This window comes from Mesoplodon bidens (genome assembly GCF_964165515.1).
Source record: "Mesoplodon bidens genome assembly, chromosome: 19".
Lineage (NCBI taxonomy): Eukaryota > Metazoa > Chordata > Mammalia > Artiodactyla > Ziphiidae > Mesoplodon > Mesoplodon bidens.
In genome coordinates this window covers 2280899-2307190 of record NC_138179.1, presented here as the reverse complement: position 1 = coordinate 2307190, position 26292 = coordinate 2280899, and the positions used below count along the sequence as shown (strand labels likewise).

At 39.7% G+C, this 26292-nt stretch overlaps 1 protein-coding gene across 2 annotated transcripts in view; it reads right to left on the bottom strand.

The window, feature by feature from the left end:
* STXBP4 (syntaxin binding protein 4) overlaps positions 1-26292 on the bottom strand; it is a 171649-nt gene that overhangs the window by 6823 nt on the left and 138534 nt on the right. For both annotated transcript variants that reach the window (XM_081220206.1, XM_081220207.1), the window contains one exon: positions 15976-16033. In XM_081220206.1, the coding sequence (XP_081076332.1) occupies positions 15976-16033 (58 nt within the window). The remainder of the gene's footprint in view (positions 1-15975; positions 16034-26292) is intronic.

Genomic DNA, 26292 nt, shown 5'->3' with positions numbered 1-26292 from the left:
ATGAAATAATTACAGACGTATTGACTGATTAATTCAATGAACATAGATTCTATCTCTAAAGCATTTAAAAATAATTTATCATAAAATTCATAAAAACTTTATTCAGTATGAATAAAAATTATTTGTGTGACACCTGCTTCTCCAGCAGTCTTAACTTTTCACATCATGTGGCAATTGAAGAAATTGAGGCTAAGAGAGTCCCAGTGCCCTGTCCAAGGTCACACAATAGCAGATCTCAGGCTTAGATGCAGACCATGGTCACTATCTTTTTGTATCACCTTCACAGACCTGGTCTGAAATTCTGTATTGCCCAGGCACTAACTGGGTTATTTGTATGTCTCTGGGAAAGTTACTTAAACTCTGAGTCTGTTTCCCAATCTAGAAAACATGTAAGACCTTCCTCGATAGTGTTAAGAGAGAAAACATATAAATCCCCTAGTTTAATGCCTGACACATTCTAGGTCCATCATAAGCATCACCCTCTCTCCTCCACTTCTAACTTCCTGTATTAGTTTTCTCTTGGTGCAGTAACAAATGACCACGAATGTAGTGGCTTGAAACAATGCTAATTTACTGGCTAACTGTTCTGTAGCTCAGAAGTCCGACACGGTTCTCACTGGGCTCAAATCAAGATGTTGGCAAGGCTAAATTTCGTTCTGGAGGCTCTAGGGGAGAATCCGTTTCCTTGTTTTTCCAGCTTTTAAAGGCCACCCACATTCCATGGCTTGTGGCCTCCATCTTCCAAGTCAGCAACACAACATATCTCTGACCCTGCTTCCACTGTCATATCTCTTTCTGACTCTCTCGTTCTGGCTCCCTCTTCTACTGCTGAGGACTCATGTGATTAGACTGGACCCACATGGATAATCCAGGATAATCTCCCTATTTTAAGGTCACCTGATTAGCAACCTTAATTCCACCTGCAACCTTAATGCCCATTTACCATGGAACCTAACATATTCGAAGATTTTGGGGATTAGCTCATGGATATTATCAGGGAGCCATTATTCTACTTACCACGCTCCCTTGCCCTTCAGCTACTTCTCACACTAAAGCCTAGAGCTTGAGGGAAGGGGCACTGGTTTGTATTAATTCTTGCAATTTGCCTGAAACTTGGCAAATGTACAGGACGAAAGATTATATGCTCTAATACATTGTACTGGAGAAAACTGACTGAAGAAAAAGGTGCTAGAGATCTATGGAAAGTAATTTAAGGAAGAAGCAACTGTTATGGAATGAACTGTGTCACCCCCCCCCAATTCTATGTTGCAGTCCTAAACCCTAATGTGGCTGTGTTTGGAGGATGGGGCCTTTGTGGAGGTAATTAGGGTTAGATGAGATCATGGGGGTGAGGCCCTGGTCCAATGGGACTGGTGTCCTTGTAAGAAGAGGAAGACACATCAGACTTTTCTCTCCATGCACACAGAGAAGAGGCCATGTGAGGAGGTAGTTGTCTACATCCCAGGAAGAGGGGCCTCACAAGAAACCGATCCTGATGGCATCTTGATCTTGGCCTTCCGTCCTCCAGATCTGTGAGAAAAATAAATTTCTCCCCCAGTTTAAGCCACCCAGTCTGTGGTATTTTGTCATGGAAGCCCTAGCAGACTAATCCAGCAACCAGATTTGGAAGGGAAAGTGACAAAAAAGTTAGTATTTGTTGAGAAATTTAAATAAAGGGTCTTGGAGGCAGAGAAGATCCCATATCTGGCTAAATAAAAGTATAACCCTAGAAAGGTGATGAATTTCCAAAATACTTTACACAATCCCAAAGGATTTTCTTATATTATCCCCCCAAAATGCTAAAAAACATGCTTCTTGCCTCAGTTATACCTGTTATTGGTTAAATGGGGGAAAAAAGAGTTTGATGTTGGCTGTCTAGATCTGGATATTTTATTCATTTCAGTGGGCTTTGCCATTCTGAGTAACCTCGGTCAGCTGGCTGGCCTTCTGTTTAGATGACAGTTGCTCATACAGAGTTTCATATGGCTATACCCCTTTGTAGATATTTATAGAAAATCCAGCGCAGGCTGTGTCAGGCTCCTGAGCACTGCAGCCTCTTTGCTCCTGTCACAGGGCTGCTGACTGGCTGGGGAGAGATATAAGTGTAGGTTTTGGTTGCTGGTTTCTATTTGCAGCTGTGCAAATGCTGTCATATAAAGCTCCTCTACTGGAAAATAGCAGTAGAATAATATAAGGGAAGGGAAGGGGAATGAATATCTATTAGGCACTCACCTTGTGCCAGGTGAGTTATTTTATTCAATTCTCAAAACAAGCCTGGGAGATATAAACTACTATCCTTGTTTTTTTGATGCGAAAAGGGGTTACAGACAATAGAAATACTACTAATTATACCAAGGTCATACTCAAAAGTGTGGTGTAAACATTAGAAACCAGGTCTGTCTGATACTAAAGCCCATATTTTTTCCCTACCAACTGCTTTCTCAATGACAGTATTCACTCATTTGATAAATATTTATTCAGTCCCTACACATACCAGGCACTGTACTAGTTACTGGATATTCTAAACCAGTTATCACATAGATGGGTACATCCAAACTAGTGGTTTTAATACCTTACAATTTAATCATAGCTAGAAGTGTTTGGGAACAAAATATTTTAATAAGCTCCATACTTCTTCCTTCAAGCCCTCTGTTGATTTCTTCATTATAGTCTCATTAAGAATGAAATGCTCAGGATTGCCATACATGCAAAGGCAGTGAGGAGCCTACCCCCATTTCCCTTATCTATGCTGAAGTTAGGTACATAGAAATTGCCATGACATCTCAACAAGTGAGCCTTAGACTTCAGTAGTCTGTCCATGGGTATTTCTTAACTCATCCAAAATTAATCAAAGCAGCCAAATTAACAAGGTCTTAAGAGGGAGGGCTCCTGACAGTACCTTCTAAAGTGGAGCTAAAATCATCTGCTAAGGATTTAGGAAAAGTTAAAAGTAGTAGCTTTTTATTTTCCATCCAGAAACCATCCCTCCCTCTCCACCCTCCCTTCCCCAGTCTCCTTAATTTCTAATCACATTAGAATTACCTAACATGGACTCTGCGTGCAAAATAAGGTTGGAGGTAAGAAAAACAATCTCAATTTTTTCTCTTTTGTGTTTTCCATGTTTTAATTTATTTTATAAATGAGATGATACAATGTAACTTAAGCCTTTAATTAATACAGTAGGCTGACAATGACAAATTTCATTCATATATAGGTTATGATCTACATTCTTTCCTACTTGGAAGCAACCTAATAGGCTGCTCTACCCCAAGTTCAGACAATCATTTAGGGTTGTTAATGAACTCTGACTGGAAAGATATGAGAAAAAACATACCTATTGGAAATCAGTTTTCCTTTGAAATCATAAAGGCAAAGCTCTTAAATACTATCTCATAAGAACTACTGGGGGGGTGTCACTGTTTATTTTGTCATTCCAACCTACGATTTGCATTATTACTCTTCATCCTGGCAGAGTTCCCGTGTTGGCAATATGCTCTAGAAGACCAAAGACTGAAAAGATGTGGTAGGTGTCCCACACGTCTCTTCCCCCGGCACCCACAGCAGACATCTCTGATGCATCAAGACAAATATCAGGGACTTCCCTGGTGGTGCAGTGGTTAAGAGTCCACCTGCCAATGCATAGGACATGGGTTTGATCCCTGGTCTGGGAAGATCCCACATGCCGTGGAGCAACTAAGCCCATGCACCACAACTACTGAGCCCATGTGCCGCAACTACTGAAGCCCGCAAACCTAGAGCCTGTGCTCCACAACAAGAGAAGCCACCACAATGAGAAGCCCACGCACCACAGCAAATAATAGCCTTTGCTCACTGCAACTAGAGAAAAGCCCGTGCACAGCAACAAAGACCCAACACAGACCAAAAAAAAAAAAAAAAAAAAAAAAAAAAGACGTATCAGTGAGGTTGAATATAGCCTCAGAATTCTTCACACAAAACACTTGAGAAAGTGAGTTGAAATCTATTTGCCCTCTCTGCTCTAGACAGAAACTTCTGTTTTATTCAGAGATCACAGGTTCCCTCGGTTTTAGTGGTATGCATTTGTAATGTTGTAAGTATAATACTTCCTATGTAATGGAGAACAGATTTTATAATACAAGGTGTGCTATCTCAGATTTCAGGATGTGATATAAAGGTGTATCAACACAAATGAATTATAAGCCAGGTGTGAGTAACTTTTAAAAACCAGTGAGTAGACGGATTCAAGATGGCGGAAGAGTAAGACATGGAGATCACCTTCCTCCCCACAAATACATCAGAAATACATCTACACGTGGAACAGCTCCTACAGAACACCCACTGAACGCTGGCAGAAGACCTCAGACTTTCCAAAAGGCAAGAAACTCCCCACGTACCTGGGTAGGGCAAAAGAAAAAAGAATAAACAGAGACAAAAGAATAGGGATAGGACCTGCACCAGTGGGAGGGAGCCATGAAGGAGGAAAGGTGTCCACACACTAGAAGCCCCTTCGCGGGCGGATACTGCAGGTGGCGGAGGGGGGGAAGCTTCGGAGCCATGGAGGAGAGCGCAGCCACAGGTGTGCGGAGGGCAAAGCGGAGAGATTCCTGCACAGAGGATTGGTGCCGACCAGCACTCACTAGCCCGAGAGGCTTGTCTGCTCACCTGCCAGGGCGGGCGGGGCTGGGAGCTGAGGCTCGGGCTTCGGAGGTCGGATCCCCAGGGAGAGGACTGGAGTTGGTGGTGTGAACACAGCCTGAAGGGGGCTAGTGCACCACAGCTAGCTGGGAGGGAGTCTGGCAAAATGTCTGGAGCTGCAGAAGAGGCAAGAGACTTTTTCTTCCCTCTTTGTTTCCTGGTGCACGAGGAGAAGGGATTAAGAACGTTGCTTAAAGGAGCTCCAGAGACCGGCGCGAGCCGCGGCTATCAGCGCGGACCCCAGAGATGGGCATGAGACGCTAAGGCTGCTGCTGCCACCAGCAAGAAGCCTGTGTGCGAGCACAGGTCACTATCCACACCTCCCTTCCGGGAGACTGTGCAGCCAGCCACTGCCAGGGTCCCATGATCCAGGGACAACTTCCCCGGGAGAACACACGGTGCGCCTCAGGCTGGTGCAATGTCATGCCAGCCTCTGCAGCCGCAGGCTCACCCCGCATCCTCACCCCTCCCTCACCGTGGCCTGAGTGAGCCAGAGCCCCCGAATCAGCTGCTCCTTTAACCCCGTCCTGTCTGAGCGAAGAACAGATGCCTGCAGGTGACCTACAGGCAGAGGTGGGGCCAAATTCAAAGTTGAACCCCGGGAGCTGTGCGAACAAAGAAGAGAAAGGGAAATTTCTCCCAGCAGCCTCAGAAGCAGCGGATTAAAGCTCCACAATCAACTTGATGTACCCTGCACCTGTGGAACACCTGAATAGACAACGAATCATCCCAAATTGAGGAGGTGGACTTTGGGAGCAATGATATATATATATATTTTCCCCTTTTTCTCTTTTTGTGAGCATGTATGTGTATGGTTCTGTGTGTGAGCTTGTCTGTATAGCTTTGCTTTTACCATTTGTCCCAGGGTTCTGTCTTTCCATTTTTTTTTGTTTGTTTCTCTTTCTTTAGTATAGTTTTTAGGACTTGATATCATTGGTGGATTTGTTTTTTGGTTTGGTTGCTCCCTTCTTTCTTTCTTTTTTCTTTTATTACTTAAATTTTTTTAAAGTTTTTATTTTAATAACTTTATTTTATTTTACTTTATTTTATCTTCTTTCTTTCTTTCTTTTTTTCCTCCATTTTATTCTGAGCCGTGTGAAAGACAGGCTCTTGGTGTTCCAGCCAGGCATCAGGGTTGTGCCTTTGAGGTGGGAGAGCCAAGTTCAGCACATTGGTCCAGAGGAGACCTCCCAGCTCCAAGTAATATGAAATGGTGAAAATCTCCCAGAGACCTCCATCTCAACGCCAAGACGCAGCTCCACTCAATGACCAGCAAGCTACAGTGCTGGACACCCTATGCCAAACAGCTAGCAAGACAGGAACACAACCCCGTCCATTAGCGTAGAGGCTGCCTAAAATCATAATAAGGCCACAGACCTCCAAAAACACACCACCATATGTGGACCTGCCCACCAGAAAGGTAAGATCCAGCCTCATCCACCAGAACACAGGCACTTGTCCCCTCCACAAGAAAGCTTACACAACCCACTGAACCAACCGTAGCCACTGGGGGCAGAACCCAAAAACAACGGGAACTAAAAACCTGCAGCTTGCAAAAAGGAGACCCCAAACACAGTAAGTTAAGCAACATGAGAAGCCAGAGAAACACACAGCAGATGAAGAAGCAAGGCAAAAACCCACCAGACCTAACAAATGAAGAGGAAATAGGCCATCTACCTGAAAAAGATTTCAGAATAGTGACAGTAAAAATGATGCAAAATCAAAAGCACCAAGATTACTCTACCCAGCAAGGATCTCATTCAGATTTGATGGAGAAATTAAAACCTTTACAGACGAGCAAAAGCTGAGAGAGTTCAGCACCACCAAACCAGCTTTACAAAAAATGCTAAAGGAGCTTCTCTAGGCAGGAAACACAAGAGAAGGAAAAGACCTACAATAAAAAACCCAAAACAATTAAGAAAATGGTAATAGGAACATACATATCGATAATTACCTTAAATGTAAATGGATTAAATGCTCCAACTGAAAGACATAGACTGGCTGAATGGATAAAAAAACAAGACCCATATATATATACTGCCTACAAGAGACCCACTTCAGACCTAGGGACACATACAGACTGAAAGTGAGGGATGGAAAAAGATATTCCATGCAAATGGAAACCAAAAGAAAGCTGGAGTAGCAATTTTCATATCAGACAAAATAGATTTTCAAACAAAGACTATTACAAGAGACAAAGAAGGACACTACGTAATGATCAAGGGATCAATCCCAGAAGAAGATATAACAATTGTAAATACTTATGCACCCAACATAGGAGCACTTCAATACATAAGGCAAATACTAACAGCCATAAAAGGGGAAATCGACAGTAACACAAGGATAGTAGGGGACTTTAACACCCTACTTTCACCAATGGACAGATCATCCAAAACGAAAATAAATAAGGAAACACAAGCTTTAAATGATACATTAATCAAGATGGACTTCATTGATATTTAAAGGACATTCCATCCAAAAACAAAAGAATACACTTTCTCCTCAAGTGCTCATGGATCATTCTCCGGGATAGATCATATCTTGGGTCACAAATCAATCCTTGGTAAATTTAAGAAAATTGAAATTGTATCAAGTATCTTTTCCAACCACAACACTATGAGACTAGATATCAATTACAGGAAAAAATAATAACCAAGAGATAACTGAAGAAATCAAAGAGGAAATCAAAAAATACTTAGAAACAAATGACAATGAAAACACGACAACCTAAAACCTATGGGATACAGCAAAAGCAGTTCTAAAAGGGAAGTTTATAGAAATGCAATCCTACCGTAAGAAACAAGAAACACCTCAAATAAACAACCTAACCTTGCATCTAAAGCAATTAGAGAAAGGAGAACAAAAAAACGCCAAAGTAGTAGAAGGAAAGAAATCATAAAGATCAGACCAGAAATAAATGAAAAAGAAATGAAGCAAATGATAGCAAAGATCAATAAAACTAAAAGCTGATTTTTGAGAAGATAAACAAAATTGATAAACCATTAGCGAGAGTCATCAAGAAAAAAAGGGAGAAGACTCAAATCAATAGAATTAGAAATGAAAAAGGAGAAGTAACAACTGACACTGCAGAAATACAAAGGATCATGAAAGATTACTACAAGCAACTGTATGCCAATAAAATGGACAACCTGGAAGAAATGGACAAATTCTTAGAAATGCACAACCTTCCGAGACTGAACCAGGAAGAAATAGAAAATATGAACAGACCAATCACAAGCACTGAAATTGAAACTGTGATTAAAAATCTTCCATCAAACAAAAGCCCAGGACCAGATGGCTTCACAGGCGAATTCTATCAAACATTTAGAGAAGAGCTAACACTTATCCTTCTCAAACTCTTCCAAAATATAGCAGAGGGAGGAACACTCCCAACCTCATTCTACGAGGCCACCATCACCTTGATACCAAAACCAGACAAAGATGTCAGAAAGAGAAAACTAGAGGCCAATATCACTGATGAACATAGATGCAAAAATCCTCAACAAAATACTAGCAAACAGAATCCAACAGCACATTAAAAGGATCATGCACCATGATCAAGTGGGGTTTATCCTAGGAATGCAAGGATTCTTCAATATACGCAAATCAATCAACGTGATACACCATGTTAACAAATTGAAGGAGAAAAACCATATGATCATCTCAATAGATGCAGAGAAAGCTTTCGACAAAATTCAACACCAATTTATGATAAAAACAGTCCAGAAACTAGGCATAGAGGGAACTTTCCTCAACCAAATAAAGGCCATATATGACAAACCCACAGCCAACATCGTCCTCAATGGTGAAAAACTGAAAGCATTTCCAGTAAGATAAGGAACAAGATAATGTTGCCCACTCTCACCACTATTATTCAACATAATTTTGGAAGTTTTAGCCACAGAAATCAGAGAAGAAAAAGAAATAAAAGAAATCCAAATTGGAAAAGAAGAAGTAAAGATGTCACTGTTTGCAGATGTCATGATGCTATACATAGAGAATCCTCAAGATATTACTGGAAAACTACTAGAGCTAATCAATGAATTTGGTAAAGTAGCAGGATACAAAGTTAATGCACAGAAATCTTTTGCATTCCTATACACTAATGTTGAAAAATCTGAAAGTGAAATCAAGAAAACACTCCCATTTACCACTGCAACAAAAAGAATAAAATATCTAGGAATAAACCTACTTAAGGACACAAAAGACCTGTATGCAGAAAATTATAAGATACTGATGAAAGAAATTAAAGATGATACAAATAGATGGAGAGATATGCCATGTTCTTGGATTGAAGAATCAACATTGTGAAAATGACTGTACTACCCAAAGCAATCTACAGATTAAATGCAATCCCTATCAAACAACCACTGGCATTTTTCACAGAACTAGAACAAAAAATTTCACAATATGTATGGAAACACAAAAGACTCTGAATAGCCAAAGCAATCTTGAGAAAGAAAAACGGAGGTGGAGGAATCAGGCTCCAGGACTTCAGACTATACTACAAAGCGACAGTAATCAAGACAGTATGCTACTGGCACAAAAACAGAAATATAGATCAATGGAACCAGATAGAAAGCCCAGAGATAAACCCACACACATATGGTCACCTTATCTTTGATAAAGGAGGCAAGAATATACAGCAGAGAAAAAACAGCCTCTTCAATAAGTGGTGCTGGGAAAACTGGACAGCTACATGTAAAAGAATGAAATTAGAACACTCCCCAACACCATACATAAAAATAAACTCAAAATGGATTAAAGACCTAAATGTAAGGTCAGACACTATCAAACTCTTAGAAGAAAACATAGGCAGAACACTCTATGACATCAATCACAGCAAGATCCTTATTGACCCACCTCCTAGAGAAATGCAAATAAAAACAAAAATAAACAAATGCGATCTAATGAAACTTAAAATCTTTTGTACAGCAAAGGAAACCATAAACAAGACGAAAAGACAACCCTCAGAATGGGAGAAAATATTTGCAAATGAAGCAACTGACAAAGGATTAATGTCCAAAATTTATAAGCAGCTCATGCAGCTCAATGTCAAAAAAACAAACAACCCGGGCTTCCCTGGTGGCACGGTGGTTGAGAGTCCGCCTGCCGATGCAGGGGACGCGGGTTCGTTCCCCAGTCTGGGAGGATCCCGCATGCTGCAGAGTGGCTGAGCCTCTGGGCCATGGCTGCTGAGGCTGCGCGTTCGGAGCCTGTGCTCCACAGCGGGAGAGGCCACAGCAGTGAGAGGCCCGCGTACCGCAAAAGAAAAAAACAAAAAACAAAAAACCCAAAAAACCCCCCCAAACAATCCAATCCAAAAATGGGCAGAAGACCTAAATAGACATTTCTCCAAAGAAGATATACAGGTTGCCAACAAACACATGAAAGAATGCTCAATGTCTTTAATCATTAGAGAAATGCAAATCAAAACTACAATGAGATATCATCTCACACCGGTCAGAATGGCCATAATTGAAAAATCTACAAACAATAAATGCTGAAGAGGGTGTGGAGAAAAGGGAACCCTCTTGCACTGTTGGTGGCAATGTAAATTGATACAGCCACTATGGAGAACAGTATGGAGTTTCCTTAAAAAACTAAAAATATAACTACCATACGACCCAGCAATCACACTACTGGGCATATACACTGAGAAAACCATAATTCAAAAGTAGTCATGGGGGCTTCCCTGGTGGCACAGTGGTTAAGAATCCGCCTGCCAATGCAGGGGACATGTGTTCTAGCCCTGGTGCGGGAAGACCCCACATTCTGCAGAGCAACTAAGCCCGTGCGCCACAACTACTGAAGCCTGCACTCTAGAGCCCATGCTCCACAACGAGAAGCCAATGCAGTGAGAAGCCCATGCACCACAACAAAGAGTAGCCCCCGCTCCCAGCAAATATAGAAAACCCGCCAGCAGCAGCAAAAACCCAATGCAGCCGAAAATTAAATAAATGAATAAATAAATAAAAATTTAAAAAAAAAGCAGTCACGTACCAAAATGTTCATTGCAGCTCTATTTACTATAGCCAGGACATGGAAGCAACCTAAGTGTCCATCAGCAGATGAATGGGTAAAGAAGATGTGGCACATATGTACAATGGAATATTACTCATCCATAAAAAGAAAATAAATTGAGTTATTGGTAGTGAGGTGGATGGACCTAGAGTGTGTCATACAGAGTGAAGTAATTCAGAAAGGGAAAAACAAATACTGTATTCTAACACATATATATGGAATCTAAAAAAAAAAAAAAGGGTCATGAAGAACGTAGGGGCAAGATGGGAATAAAGACACAGACCTACTAGAGAATGGGCTTGAGGATACGGGGAGGGGGAATGGAAAGCTTGGACAAAGTGAGAGAGTGGCAATGGACATATATACACTACCAAACGTAAAATAGATAGCTAGTGGGAAGCAGCTGCATAGCATAGGGAGATCAGCTCGGTGCTTTGTGACCACCTAGAGGGGTGGCATAGGGAGGGTGGGAGGGAGGGAGACACAAGAGGGAAGAGATATGGGGACATATATATGTATATGTATAACTGATTCACTTTGTTATAAAGCAGAAACTAACACACCATTGTAAAGCAATTATACTCCAATAAAGATGTTAAAAAAATCAAACAAAATAAAAAACCAATGAGTATACCTACTTGAAAAATCACCAACAGTACAATATAATGTTTGAAGCAAGTATATGATATTGAGATTTTTGTATCATTTATAAAGATGTATAGATTATATATATAATAATTTAATTGTTGATTAATATATTATATATAGTACATTGTGAAACAGCCTTGTCATAGGCATCCTGTAAGATAGCTCCCAGTGGTCCTTTCCTTCTGGCATGCACACTCTTGTATAGTTGCCTCCTACACTGTACCAGGGTGGTCTGTGTGACCAGTAGAATATGGCAGAAGGTATGTCAATCACTTCTGAGATTGGTTATAAAAGACACTGCAGGTTTTATCTTGGTGTTTCTCTTGCTTTCACTTTTTCTCTTGTCCCTTGCTGTGGGGGAAGCCAGTTGTCATGTTTGTGCAGCCCTATGGCCCTATGGATGGAGAAAGGTCCACTTATGGTGAGGAACTGAAGCCTCACATGTGAGCCTGGAACAAATATTCCAGTCCCATTAAACTACTCTTCAATTCCCAGACCTGGCTAAGAGCTTGACTGCAACTTTATGAGAAACCCACATCGAGAGAGAGTCAGATGATCCAGCAAAACCACATCCGGGTTCTTGACCCTCTGCAACTTGGGTGAGAAAATAAATGTTTATTGTTTAAGGCTGCAAAATTTTGGGGAAATTTATTAAGCAGCAATAGAGAATTAATACATGAAATCATGGCCAGTGATCACAGTGAATCTGAAACCTTCAATAGTAAAAAAGAGTTTAATGAAAGCAATGTAGCAGTTATGTCTAGTTTGTAATATTAAGTTCATTTTTACTATCAAACATAACTCATAATAATTCTGTTAAATTATATAACATACATATAAAGTATATGAACTTTTAAAGTGGAATCATATCAAAAGACTATTATAAATCTGTAATATTATATAACTGCAAAGGGAAGATAGGAAGTTGGGTGGTATAATGGTCAGGTTTATCAGATAATTTCATTACAGTGCTATCAAGATAACTGGCATTTTGTCATTGAATTTAAGAACGCTGCAACTCTCTCTCTAAGGAGAAAATAAAGTTTTCCCTTGAATGCACTGGTATTTATATAGCAAGTGAGTAAGCCCTGCCTATTTGCATATGTGCATACACATATTGGTGTATACACACACACACATATAGACGTATATGTTTGTTAGTTCTGTGAAACACTGGCTCTAGCAATGCCAATATTTTGATCATATTTGTTTACACCAGATAAAATGCTTTCTCCTCTTGTGTCAGAAGGTAAGTAGATGACTACAAAGTATTAATGGGTGTGCAATGGGCATGTGGGTGGATAGGAATATTCAATGAAGACCGTCTTTGCCCAGGCATTCTTGAGACAGCACTGACAGTTATTCCTTTGCCCGAGGCTTGGCTTCCATCAGATGTAACAATTCAGTTTCCGGGAAGACAGTGACAGGTGTCAATCTCAGGGTAGAGGTTATACGTACACAGACCGGCATCTCCTCCAATGTTCTGGAAGGGTGATCTCGGTCACTGTTCTTTTTAAGCAAAGGTGACAGAGGCAGTGAACTGAGTTCATTACTTGTTATTTCTTGCCTCCAAAGTACCATTCACATGGTAAATGAACTACTACCACCCAAAAGATAACACAGGCTATCCAGGCTCAAAATTTTGGTTGGGGTAGTGAGACGATGAAAAAACAAAAATCTAAATAGTTCCAAGAAAGACATGTAGTGGATGCTTGCTGTTGCAGACATGACTTATTTGGCATCCTGTCTGAACGCAGCTGAGAGCTGAGAAGAAACGCTCATCAAAAGGTTAGGAGCAAGTGAAGAGGCCTAACCTTGGCTGAAAGTGTCTACTTTGGGTCAGGTGTTATGATAGGCTCTTTACATACATAAGCTCATTCATTCTGGGCAGGAACTCTACGAAGGGCTAATATTCTTTCCATTCTATATGTAGAAATTAAAGCCCAGAGAGGTTTAGTACACATGCCAAGGTCATTCAGCTATTCTGTGGAGACACCAGCATTGGAACCTTCATTTCTCCGAATCCAAAGCCCACGCTCTTCTTTTCCACATACCAGATGGCCTTCCTGGAATCAAATCCACCTGCATCAGAACTTATGCACTTGACTCACATACAAACACTTGTAGATGCATACTCCAGGACTATTTACAGGCAATTCAAATTAGTCTGATTATTTGGCATCCTGTCTTCCTCAAATAAACTCCTGGGGAAGATGGTGAGGTGTGTAGAGGATCGAAAAGGAGAATGGAGATGAGGAGATGGCCGGGCATGTCGAGAGCGGGGAGAGATGAGAGCTGTGTCTCTATTCTAGCTTATGCAGCTTAACATCACCCTGCAGAACTCACTGTATTATGTATAAGGTTGATGTTTATAATGATTTTGTTCAGGGGCCTCAGTAGAAGAAGGCAGGGAAGCACACAATACTTGTAAAGTAAGACTTCCATTAACAATAGTTAAACTAAAATAAATGTTGGTGCTTGAATGGGGTTAATGACTAGCAGAAAAGCCAACTCGGGCTTCCCTGGTGGCGCAGTAGTTGAGAGTCCGCCTGCCTATGCAGGGGACACCGGTTTGTGCCCCGGTCCGGGAAGATCCCACATGCCGTGGAGCGGCTGGGCCCGTGAGCAATGGCCGCTGAGCCTGCGTGTCCGGAGCCTGTGCTCCGCAACGGGAGAGGCCACAACAGTGAGAGGCCCATGTACCCCCCACAAAAAAAAAAAAAAAAAAAAAAAAAAAAAAGAAAGAAAGAAACCCAGTGCAAATTTGGATGTGGTTTTTCATTTTCTTGCTACCCCTACAGTACAGTCATTCAAATCTCTCAGGAACTAAACATAGTTAATACAGCATATTGAAGTGAAACTTTCCTTCCAGAAGAGTTATGATTTGGAAAGTGAATAGTATGGCGCTAAATGTAATCTACTCATGGAATTCCTGGGTCCTTTTTTCCAAAAGTCCCTTTCTCCTTCATGTATTATAAATTACACCTTTGCTTTATTAATTACTTTTTGCTAGAGACCACAAGAAAAAAAAATCAAGAAAATACTTTGCCAGATTTACCTCTAGCTTTTCCTTAAATCCTTTCAAAATATGAAGCTTCTGAATTTTCAGTGTCTTTAATGGTCATACGATTTTTCCTGTTCTTTTTTCCACCATGATGTTTTCTCCATGTTGTAAATTAACGATGACTATTTTATTACGTATCTACTGTGTTCAAAATTTTATGCTAGGTGGTTAACATTTAACAACTCTATAAAGTAGGTACAGTTCCCCTTATTTTTTGATGAGAAAACTGAGATGAAGAGAGATGTAGGAACCTGTGTAAAGTCACAGAGCTTGAGAATCCAAAATGTGGATATTGCTTTGAAAAATACGTGCTCATTTGAAAGAACGGCAAGGACACATCTCTCTTTTCCTCCCCAAATGCATACCAAGTATCATTTGCTAAAAAAAAGGGTCATATAAGGAAGTCTCTTGGGATTTTAAGAGGTTGTTGGGAACCCCCATTGTGTTCTCATAACTCCAACTCTGGCGTGAAAAGAGCTACCCAGAACATAGTGGAAGTATACAAGATTGCTGTGTCCAGAGTAAAATTAACCAGTCCAGCAGCTAGAAAATGTATTTCTGTTGAGGCTTTCAAAGAGAGGTCTCTATCAGTCTAGTACCCTAGAGAGAATCCTGGTGTCAGAAGACTTGGATTCCCTTCTGGCTTGTTGATTTAGTTAGCTGTGAATTTTTTGGCAACTACTCTAGGCTCTTATTTTTTTCATCTATAAATGAAGGATGTTCTGAGACTCCATTGAGATGAGGTTTGTTCATATACTGTCTCATTTATCTCCTCAGTTATATATTGTATGTTTTTCCTCACTATTAAGTAAATTCCTTGATATCAGAGAATATGTAGAATATATATAGTCTGTATATCTCACTACTGTATCTCCAAGGTATGGAATACTGCCTGGCACACAGCAAATGCTCAAAAAATATTTGCAGGGCTTCCCTGGTGGCGCAGTGGTTGAGAGTCCGCCTGCCGATGCAGGGGACGTGGGTTCGTGCCCCGGTCCAGGAAGATCCCACATGCTGTGGAGCGGCTGGGCCCATGAGCCATGGCCACTGAGCCTGTGCGCCCAGAGCCTGTGCTCCGCAATGGGAGAGGCCACAACAGTGAGAGGCCTGTGTACCGCAAAAAAAAAAAAAAAAAAAAAAAAAAAAATTTGCAGAATGAATGAACTGTGTACACTGCAAAGCATGAAAAAATGTTGATTATTATTACTATTATTGTTAATAAGTTTTAAGACAAACCAGACTTTTTCATTAGGTATTAACTTTGCATAAATATTAATACTTTTAGCCAGAAGTGAATTGAGGCAGCCAACATTTAGGTTCAAATGAGAATCCTGTTCCAATTTTTTGATGTTTCCCTTGAAATAATTATTAGGTTTTTTTTTTCTAAATGATATCTGATAGTAGCATTTAAATCACATGAAATGAAAATGGTGAAGTTTCACTTCTTGTTACTAATTTTTGTAACCTCCAAGAGGGTTTCTTGGTATTACTGATTATTCTGCAACTTCCAGGTTCTCTCCAGATGTGAAGAAAATTGCTTACTTGGTTGAGATGCTTGTACTTACTTGATGAAGTACTTGATTCCATCTGCTGTGTAAGCTTCCTCCCACCCGTAAGGTAGACCTTGAGTGAAATGAAACCAAAAATACATTTAATAAGATGATAAAGATAACTTTATTTCCTGGACACAAATTTCCCACAGCTTTACAATTATTTGAATATGTTTCTTGTACAAAATAATTGTCTAGAAAGGAGGAATTAAAACAATTCAGATGAGCTTTCATACTCAGCATCTTAGAACACAATAAATAAGTCTTGAACAGTTAACAATCTGCTTTAGTTGCATTAAATGGATCATGACTTGTCATTTACATGTGGTGAGCATTTTTGTCAGCAGGATTCAAGCAAAAATTTTTGGTGCAGGGGATGGTTTTTGCCTGGAGGCAGAAGGATGGACAAGATGGCCTCTGCTTGTCTATTCAGGCTCAGTTTCTTTAATTAGCTCCCTTTACATTCTTTCACTCAGCTCCACAGGGAATCGACATATGAGTACCAGATCAGCAAGCGGTTTGAAGGTAGCTCTTGGACAAGACAAAATTCCTTATGAAGTCTGAAAGTTTAGCAAAGTGATTTACAATGGATTGTAGTATTTTATTTTATTAATTAAGAATTTTGTGCACTAGATGTTAATGGCCAAACAATTTGCTGAACTCAGCTTCCATTTCAGTAATGGGATTGAGGATAATTAGTTAGCTATAAAGAGATGCAGACTGAAGTAAGCAAGCAACCATTTGGCCATATTTCTATCAATGAGTACATTTTTGTCCTCATCATACCAACAAAACAGGCCCAGGTTGAGGCAGCCCATTCTCTTATATTCCAATTATGGGTGGTACTCCTTTAGAACACAAGGGTTTCCATCCCTTGGCTCCACCCTTGAATACTGTTAAGCAGGGGTCCTCAACCCCCAGGCCACGGACCAGTATTGGTCTGCGGCTTGTTAGGAACGGGTCACACAGCAGGTGAGCAGCGGGACAGTGAGCGAAGCTGTGGAATTCTCTTCCAGGAAACCGGTGCCGAAAAGGTTGGGGACTGGACTTCCCTGGTGGCTCAGTGGTTAAAGAATCCTCCAGCCAATGCAGGGGACACGAGTTCGAGTCCTGGTCTGGGAAGATCCCACATGCCGCGGAGCAATGCCTACTGAGCCTGTGCTCTAGAGCCGATGCTCCACAACAAAAGAAGCCACCGCAGTGAGAAGCCCTCGCACCGCAACAAACAGTAGCCCCGCTCTCCGTAACTAGAGAAAAGCCCGCGCGCAGCAACAAAGACCCAAAGCAGCCAAAAATAATAAGTAAATAAATAAAAATTAAAAAAAAAAAGGTTGGGGACTGCTGCTGTTAAGGATTGTAATTGACCTTTTGGATCAGTCTTTGGTATTGACTTATCAAGCCTCCTTTGATGAGTATAAGATACATTAACACATCAAACAACAGACTCCTGGTCCAGGTAGCCTACTTCTTTAGAAAGTAACTGAACTGTAACAACAAACCATTTCCCCAAGTCTCAGCAAGTGGCAGAGCAAAAATGCAGGAAGAGCAACTATGAACAAAATAAAACCTTTCTCTATCATCATTCGCTTCCTATTCTTTGAGAATAGCTCTAATGATGTTATTTTTATAAGAAAAACAAAACAAGCTTTACTTTATATTTACCTCCAGTCTTTTAACACAGTTGTATAAAATAAAAGCCTGGCCCAAAATTCTGTAACTACTTCCTTTGTGGATTAACACAGGCCACCTAGGAGTTTCTTTTCTCCCTTAATGAATAAATGATCCTACTTTAAGCACAAATAAGCATATCTGGGAACTCAGCATAAGCAAGTGACTGGCTTCTTAAAAGCCCCTGAAGTGACACTATATATATCTCTGATAGTAACCATGGCCAGCACACGCTCAGCCAGACAGGTCATGATCAACTGATGCTGCAGTTCACGGAGATTTATCGCCTTTACACTTTCTACACCTTTGTTACAGATCACTTCATTTTTCACTGACAAGCCCCTCACCTGAAGGGAAGAATCTGATGACTGTACACAAAACCCCTGCTTTTATGACAAAAAGGTTCAGAAATGCCAGGAATGATTATCAATAGGGCAAAGACATGCTAAAAGTAGAAAGTCATTCTAATGTGACTTAGATTTTTGTTTAAATGACTTGTCTCTCCAGTGCAATTATAGCCATATTTCTAATTTCTTAATTCACAGGTCTTTTTTTTTAATGAGGAGAAAAAAAATATGTATACTTTAAAGACAGTATCTTTTAATCTATAGGATCATTTGAGAATTGAGATTGAACATTGGGATACCGCATCCCCATGCCATCAAAATAGAGTTCCTGTCCTGATTATTTTCTTACAATTAGTAAACAAGGACTATAACTTCACAACGGACTTATTAAAGGTACCAATTCATATCCATATAAGTCAAAATGGTTATTCAATGACTGCAGCCATCAAGATGTTCCTGTTTATTAAATAATATTTTAGGATAAATTCTCTGTTCTGAAAAAAATAACATTTCTTTTTAGAAGACTGAGTGGTTTCTTCTTCTTCATGCAGTTAATATAGTCTGTAAAAAACAGACTTGGGGACTCAATTGATAGCGACTATCTTTCAGTGATAGTTCAGTAATAGAAAACACAATCACTGTCCAATTAGTTATAAATTAAAACCCACAATATATTGATAAACCAAATAACCTACTTTATAGAAAAAGGGCGCTTTTGATTTCTACAAGCTTATATAACTATGATGGATGCAATTGTCCTTTAGTAAAGATTTTCATCCCTTCACAATAAGTGATTTGGGTATAATTACAATATACTATCTAAATACTTTTCAATAATCGTTATAGTTCCAAGGCATTAAAAATTTTCTACATTCCCCACATCTTTATACTTGCAAATATATAATGCTTCTATTTTTCCCTTTCATATTTGCTTTAAAACTGTTATGACAACTATTGTTTCCGATTGGAAGTATTTGTTTATGAACCCTCACATAACATTCCTTCCATCAGAGATCATTTGTTTCCAAGTACTCTTCATGAGTATTTTGCCAAAGTAGGAGTCTCGTGCATATTCAGCTTAGAATACTGGCCGTCACCTAACACTCCACATATCCAAAACCAAACTCATCACACGTCCATACAAAATAGTTTCCCTTCTATTTTCCCAGTCTATTTACGTAGGAAAGTTCTCTTTGTCATATTTGGCCCGTTCATTAAATATTTATTGATCATTTTCTTAGTGATTATTTTTCTGTGTTTAGCACTTTACCTGGTGTTCAATACATAATGATTAACAAATTAACATGTACCTTGGTCTTATGAAACATTAAAAAGTAATCATAAATAAAGACACCATTAAAAGTAGGAATAAGTACTAGGAAAGAAAAGTATTGAATACTATGAAAGAGTAACTCATAGCACAGACAAAGGTTAAACTCCTTAATACATAAATAACTCCTACAAATCAGTAAGAGAAAGGAAATGACAAATAGGAGTCTGTGAAACATGTGGAACATTCAGGTCATAAATGTACTTAAACAATAGGCTTAATTTCACTCTTAACAAGAGAAATACAAATTAAACTAGTATGAGAGGCTGTGTTCATCATGTTAGCAAAGAGTAAAACATAGTTTAATAAGACACTGTGTTGAGGGTATGAAGAGGCAGTCATTCTCATACTGATGGGAGTATACATATGATAACATATGTATGGGGAGAAACTTTTCAAGATCTACCTAAAATTTTAAATGCTAATAACAACAGTTCACATTAATGGAGTGGTCATGTGCTAAACATTGCATTACACATGTACCAACTCTCTTAGGCCTCACAACAATTTTACGAGGTACTACTATTATCCCCATTTTACAAATGAGGAAACAGGCATGGAGAGGTTCCATCACTTGCCCAAGGTTACACAGCTGGCAGGCAGTAGAGCCCAGACTCTTAACCACTACGCTGAACTGGCTCCATGGACCATTTCATCCAGCAATTCTTCCATGAATTTGTCTTATAGATAACCTTTATGTACAAGATTATTAATTGTAAAAGTAAAAGATTGAAAATAATCTAAATAACCACCAATGGGGACTGATTAAAGACTATATATCAGATAACGGGATATTGTCCAGCTGTGAGAAAGAGTGAGGAAGTACTTTATGTACAGTTTGGATAAAGGGATGGAGGATGAAGGAAGGATCTCTGAAGTTGTTAGAGTTATCCAGGTACAGATAGGGGCAAGAACACTAGGTTGAGTGAACAGCAAGTGCAAAGGCTCTGGGATGGGGAAGAGCTTGGCATGTTTGAGGAACTGAGAAATCATTGTTACCGGAGCATAGTGAGTGAGTTAGGAGGGGACTGATACAAGACTGAGCCAGAGAGACAGGCAAATATGACTGCAGGGTTTTGCAGGCCATGTTAAAATTGTCTGAAAGTTTCTTAACAGGAAAGCTGGAGATATGCTACTGTTTAAGATGAAGAAAGCTGCAAGAGAATGTTGCTCCCACCATATGTGCGGAAAGCTGCACAACCTAAAAAAATTTTTTTAAATTTTGTTTAGTTCCTCAGAGACTGAGTTCCTCACCTGAGCTGACCCTCAGTTGAACTGAATTCCAAAGAGTGACAAGCCCCTCTGAGGGAAGATGGGGCACGTGAACTCCTTCCCTCTTGGCAGAGCACAGGAAGAAGTCTTGCCATAAAAGTGGGTAAGAAGAAAATATCTGAAACTGTAATAAATTTGTAAAGCCTGATTATGGGCTAGCATGATAGTTTGGTGTCCCCGGGAGCCCTAGACACAAGGAGAGCCTGCTCTCCCTGAACAGCTCTTTGCTCATGAGAAAGACAAGGGGTAGACAGGAGACCTGAGAGAGCCCCTGGGTGGTGTGGGCACATGCGGGACCTGCAAAGGTTCGAGGGTGGAGCAGAAGTATCATCCATGACCTGGACCCTCCTCTGATATGAAGTAATAGCCGGCTGCAGCTGGGGGAGGAACAAGGGACACTCCCACATGTGGACAGGAATCTGCGTGACAGAAGGCAAGTCATCTGTTCCTGGGGGAGGGGAAGAAACTGTCACACCCCCAGTCCTTCCCAGACTCCACAAAAACCTCATTTGTACTTGTGGGGTGAGGTGGGTAGAAAACCTGGTGTCTCCACCCTGCACTGACACTAAGTCATGGAGGGGTGAGGGCAGGAAACCTTTCAAATCCAGAATCCTGCACTGATGTGACACAGAGTTTGACTTCCACGAGGAGTGGGGCAGGAAATCCACCAGAGCACTTAGTAGGAGGTAGGGTTGTTTGCCACTAAGGAGGGACAGGAAGGCTGGGAAAGTCCTACCCCTGAGACTTGGGCATGGGGCCTGCCTGAAACCCAAAGACCAGAGTAGGAAAGCTGAGACCCTCTCCACACACACCCCACTCCCCACATGTACCACTCACCTGGCACTGAACTGCCTACTCTGGGAGAGGGCAAGAGAGCAGACAGTAAATGTCCACTGTGATGCAGGTGTGTGGAGCCTGCTGCCTGCTGAGGATGGGGCAGGCATACTGAGAACCCCTACCCCCAGCACCCCAGACCTCACATGAGCACAAGAGAACAGCAGACAAGCACTAGAGGAATTTGAGGTCTGTGGTAAACTCAGTAGAACCCTAGAAACAAAATGCAAATCCAGCTTGCCTACAAATGAGAGTGAATACCGCCACCCCCCATACACACACTAAAGGCCTGACAGAGAAGAGACAGACCCATTTCTGGGTTTAAATAACATTTACCCCAGTCTCTACAGTTTTGTACCTCCAAATACTGACAATCACATTTATGAGACACAGAAAAGCAAGAGAAAAAGATCCATTGCCAAAAGATAAAACCACCAACAGAACCAGATCCAGAGAAAATATTGAGCTTTAAAATAATTATAATTACACATTAAGAGATCTAGTGGAATCTAGTGAACTATGGTTGTGTGACTGCAGTGATGCTCATTACTTGGGTATATCATGCAGAAGGTAACGACTGAGCTTGTTGAGGCCCAGAGTCTTGTTAAATAGCGGGATGGAAGGAGAGAGTGCCAAGTGAGCTGAGGGAATGTGTAAGAGTGATTGGAATAATGGACCCCAGACTTTAAGCTGAATAAGAAGACAAGTAAAAATAACAGTGGAGGCTGAAGGATAGAGAAAATAGGAGATCTTATTGAGGACAATAAACCATGTAGTGAGCTGGAAAGGTGGAAGGTTTGAGAGGGAGAGTCGGGAGTCTGAACCACTGTCTGTGGTGCCAAGGTTTGTGGTGGAATTGGAAGACCATGGTAAAGTGGGAAAAAATGGGCATTGGACAAAAAGAACTGAAAAGTAAAGGTGGTGGACTCACATGGATGATGGCAGGAGCTGGGATGGGGAGAAACAATGGAGAATGAGAATTCCAAGAATACAATAGAGAAAGACAACACCATCAGTCTCAGAGGGCTCAAATAACCAAACTTATCTGAAAAGCATTTTCTAGTGTAGTTGTTATGAAAACTCAAACATATTTAACTTTTAGCATCTGATATCTTGAGAAAAAGAGAAAAAAGAGGGAAAGAGCTTGGGCGGAAGGGTGGCTATGAGAGAGAGAGAAAGAAAGAAAGAAAGAAAGAAAGGGAGAACCTCTAACTCACAATTAATAAAGCTTCACTAAAGAATATGATATATATCACAGTGAAATTTTTTGCAGTCACAAAATCTGAATCTATATGTAATGTTCATCAATTATAATTGAAAAACTATGGGAAAGTAATAATCTTGTGGAGTCTATATGATAGTGATAATAGCAGTCAGCTTGCCTAGCTTACAGGGTTATCGTGAGACTCTTATTAGAGAATATATAACTATATGATATATATACAAAAGGAGACAATTATTATTCAGAGTAAGGAAAATAACAACAGCTCCTTCCTTCTCCATCGTTTATGGTTCTAGAGATATAGAGAAATTTGGATGCTTAATATAGGAAATGTGTTTAAATTATCTATAGGGGAAATCTCCATTAATATACTGGGATATTTTTTAGAATCCTCTCCCAGTATAGGAAATTATATAGTCTCTATTTCACTCATGATAACACCCAGTAAAAGAATAACAGAAACCAGTGGGACACTCTGACCCTCAATGAGTGGTATGATGATAAGTGCATAACAACCAGCTCTTGGGGGCAGGAGGAGCCCTAATTTGTAGCATTTGCTGATTTCCGTGGTGCAAATACTCCTACCATAACTGATTTCAAGCTACTTATGTGACGTCGATGACTACAGAGTTGGGAAGAAATGTGTAGTAGGAAGCCATGATATAGTATTCCCAGACATGAGACATAAATAATCTCAATGACAAAGATAAGGAAAATAATTAGGAAGTGGTAAGTTTTGAGTATTTATTCCTCTTTTAAATGTTTAAACTGAAAATTTAAAACAATTTTTAATTTTTAATAATGACTATGTTTCACAATTAGCTCACAGAATTCTTGTAACCCGGTACTAGCCAGGTCTGGTATAACCACCATGGAACCTACCTCTTACCTCCCTGGTCCTAATAGGAAGTTCAAAAATCAAAGGATAGAAATATCATTTTATCCAAAAGATGATAACATGAAACCGGTATCAGTCTAAAATGATATGAGAATTACTGTTCTAACCATAAAGTATGTGTTTATCAAATGTTTACACAGAGCTTTCTATATGCCTGGCATTTTTCTAGGTATTTAAAAAATATTAACTCATTTTATCCTAACAATCATTTGAGATAGGTGTTATTATTAACCTCATCTTACAGAGAAGAAACTGAGGGATTAAGAGGTTTAAGTAACTTGCCCATTGTCACACTAAAAAATGGTGCAGCCACAATTTGAACCCAAGCAATCTGGTGCTACAGCCTATGCTTTTAACTATTGTCATACTGCTTCCATTTCCCTAACTCCCGTTAGCATTGCCAACAATCAATATTTTTAAATGGTCCAAAAGTATTTTGCTTAACTTTCTGAAGAACAAAAAAAAAAAAAAAAAAAAACTCTCAACATCTCAAATTCTGCATTGTTACCTACAGAAATGCTCTTTTGAAAAAAACTGAAATAATTTTTATGCTTAAACACAAAGCAGTCTATTTTAGAGACATTTTAATGTTAGAGTTACGATTGTACAAGTTAATTTGTAGGTATGAACTGCAGTGCCAATTTTAAAAGAACTACTAGCTAATGTTCCTATGAAAAATGAACCTATTATACTGAGAGATGGTTGTAACCTGTAAATAACCAAATAATGCAGTATTTTAAGTATTAAAACTTTCTAAGGACATAATTTATTAAAAACCTATATAGATTTTGTGAATTGTGCTTTAAACATTCCTTAAAATTAGACTTGCATAAACTCTATATTAACAGACAATTTAGGATCTGTGACCTGACTTTTTACACATGGTTACATACATCATCATTTGAACAAACAAAAAAGCAAATGACTATATAATGTAGGAAGATTTTATGTTTTTATATTAGTATGTCTCAAATTTAGGAGTTCAAATGTTAACATAATTAGATATAAGTCTTTTCTAATTAGAGGTCATTCACTGGGCAGGTTAAAAGCTGTAATATATTAAAGAACAACATGGTAAAAATATCCCTAGAGGTTATTTGATGGTTCATAGTCCTATTTATCTTGTCACTCTTTTTGGGCAAATACTACACTAATAAATACCTAGTTAGGAGGAGGGAAAAAGCTAACATTTATTTTCTACATTTCTTTTCCCAACAGATGCAAAAGTCAGGGTTTTTACAGTTGAAATTTTACAGTATTTTACAGTTAAAATCATGGGGTGATTTCCTTGAACTCTGATATGCAGACATTCGAGAAGCCAGCTGAAATGTTCTTTCTTAGGTGGCTAGCTTTCATTCCGTGACCCAGACTGAAGGTGAGAATGCAGAATTTCACTGGGTGTTGTCTCTGGGCATTCAGACTATGCTGGGGGAATGAACTGGTTAGGTTTGTTTGGCTTAAAATCAATAACATACAACAAACTTCATTTTGTGCACTAATAAAACAGCATAAAACCTGCTGAAGCTTTCTTCACTAGAGTATGAGATCTCCCTCTGCATAATCAGTCTAAAGAGGTCAAGTGTGTGTGTGTGTGTGTGTGTGTGTGTGTGTTCCTAATTCCTTTTAGTGTACAAAGATAAACAGGATTTCTTTAAAGCACCGCTATTGTTACAATAATAAAGATATTAAGAGGTCAGTGGCTGCTGAACATGAATTAATCCATGTATTAGAAGGGAAAAAAATGAACTGCATCTTCTTTCTTCTCCATTCAGCAGGACTGATTTTAGTAATTAGAAGTGGCAAAGTTGCTGTCAAGCAAGCTTGATTTCCTCTGGTTAAGAGTACCAGCAATATGTCGGGTAGTCCAAAATGGATACTACTATTGGCCTGCAACTAACAGTTGCCTGAGAGTTATAGGTAGACAGACTTGAATTAGGAAAATAGGAACAGAAGAAGGGAGAGAGAGAGAATACATAAAAGGGATTATGGCAGCTTAAATTTAGGCACAGTAAACTTGGGCAGAAAAAGTGAGCTTGGAGATGGTGGACTCAAATCTCTAGATCCCATCTCTCAATCTGATTTGGAATCTCATCCAAGCTATCCCTGGTCCAGCTGGTCAAAATCTCCCTCACACTTGTCCAGCATGGTAACCTCTTGAACATTCTCAGCAGTGCTTCTGGCTCCTTATACCTAGCTAGGCTCTGGATCTGTCAGAAACTTTACTCGACATTTTTTCTCCTCACATTTGTTGAGTGACTACTATCCGAGGCCCGGTAGAGTGGTGACCAGATTCAGAACAGTGCCTCACACATACATCCTGGGCACCCAAGAAATATTTGTTGACCCACTGAAGAAATCTGCTTCCCATGAAGGCTGATGGTTCAGTGAATCCTGTGCATATTTGAAATTTTACTGTTGTTATAAGGTCTTTGTACTCACCAGGGGAACTTTCTTACAAATATTTGCACAACTGTTACTTGTGGATTTTGACAACAGGATAGTGGAGGACCAACAGACATGCAATTTTAGAAACACTATCACAGAGCAGATGAAATTAGGTCAAGATCATTTATGTTCCCACCCTAAGGACAAATAATGCAACTCTAAGCATCACTAGTCCTTAGTCATGTAGCAGTTTGCTGTTAACATCCTTCTCTTTAAATTTTTTAAAAATGTGATTATCTGAAAAATCTATTAAGGATGTCACATTACTTTCAGATAAAATTTGAAAAAATCAATAAAACAAGAACTCTTTTGGATA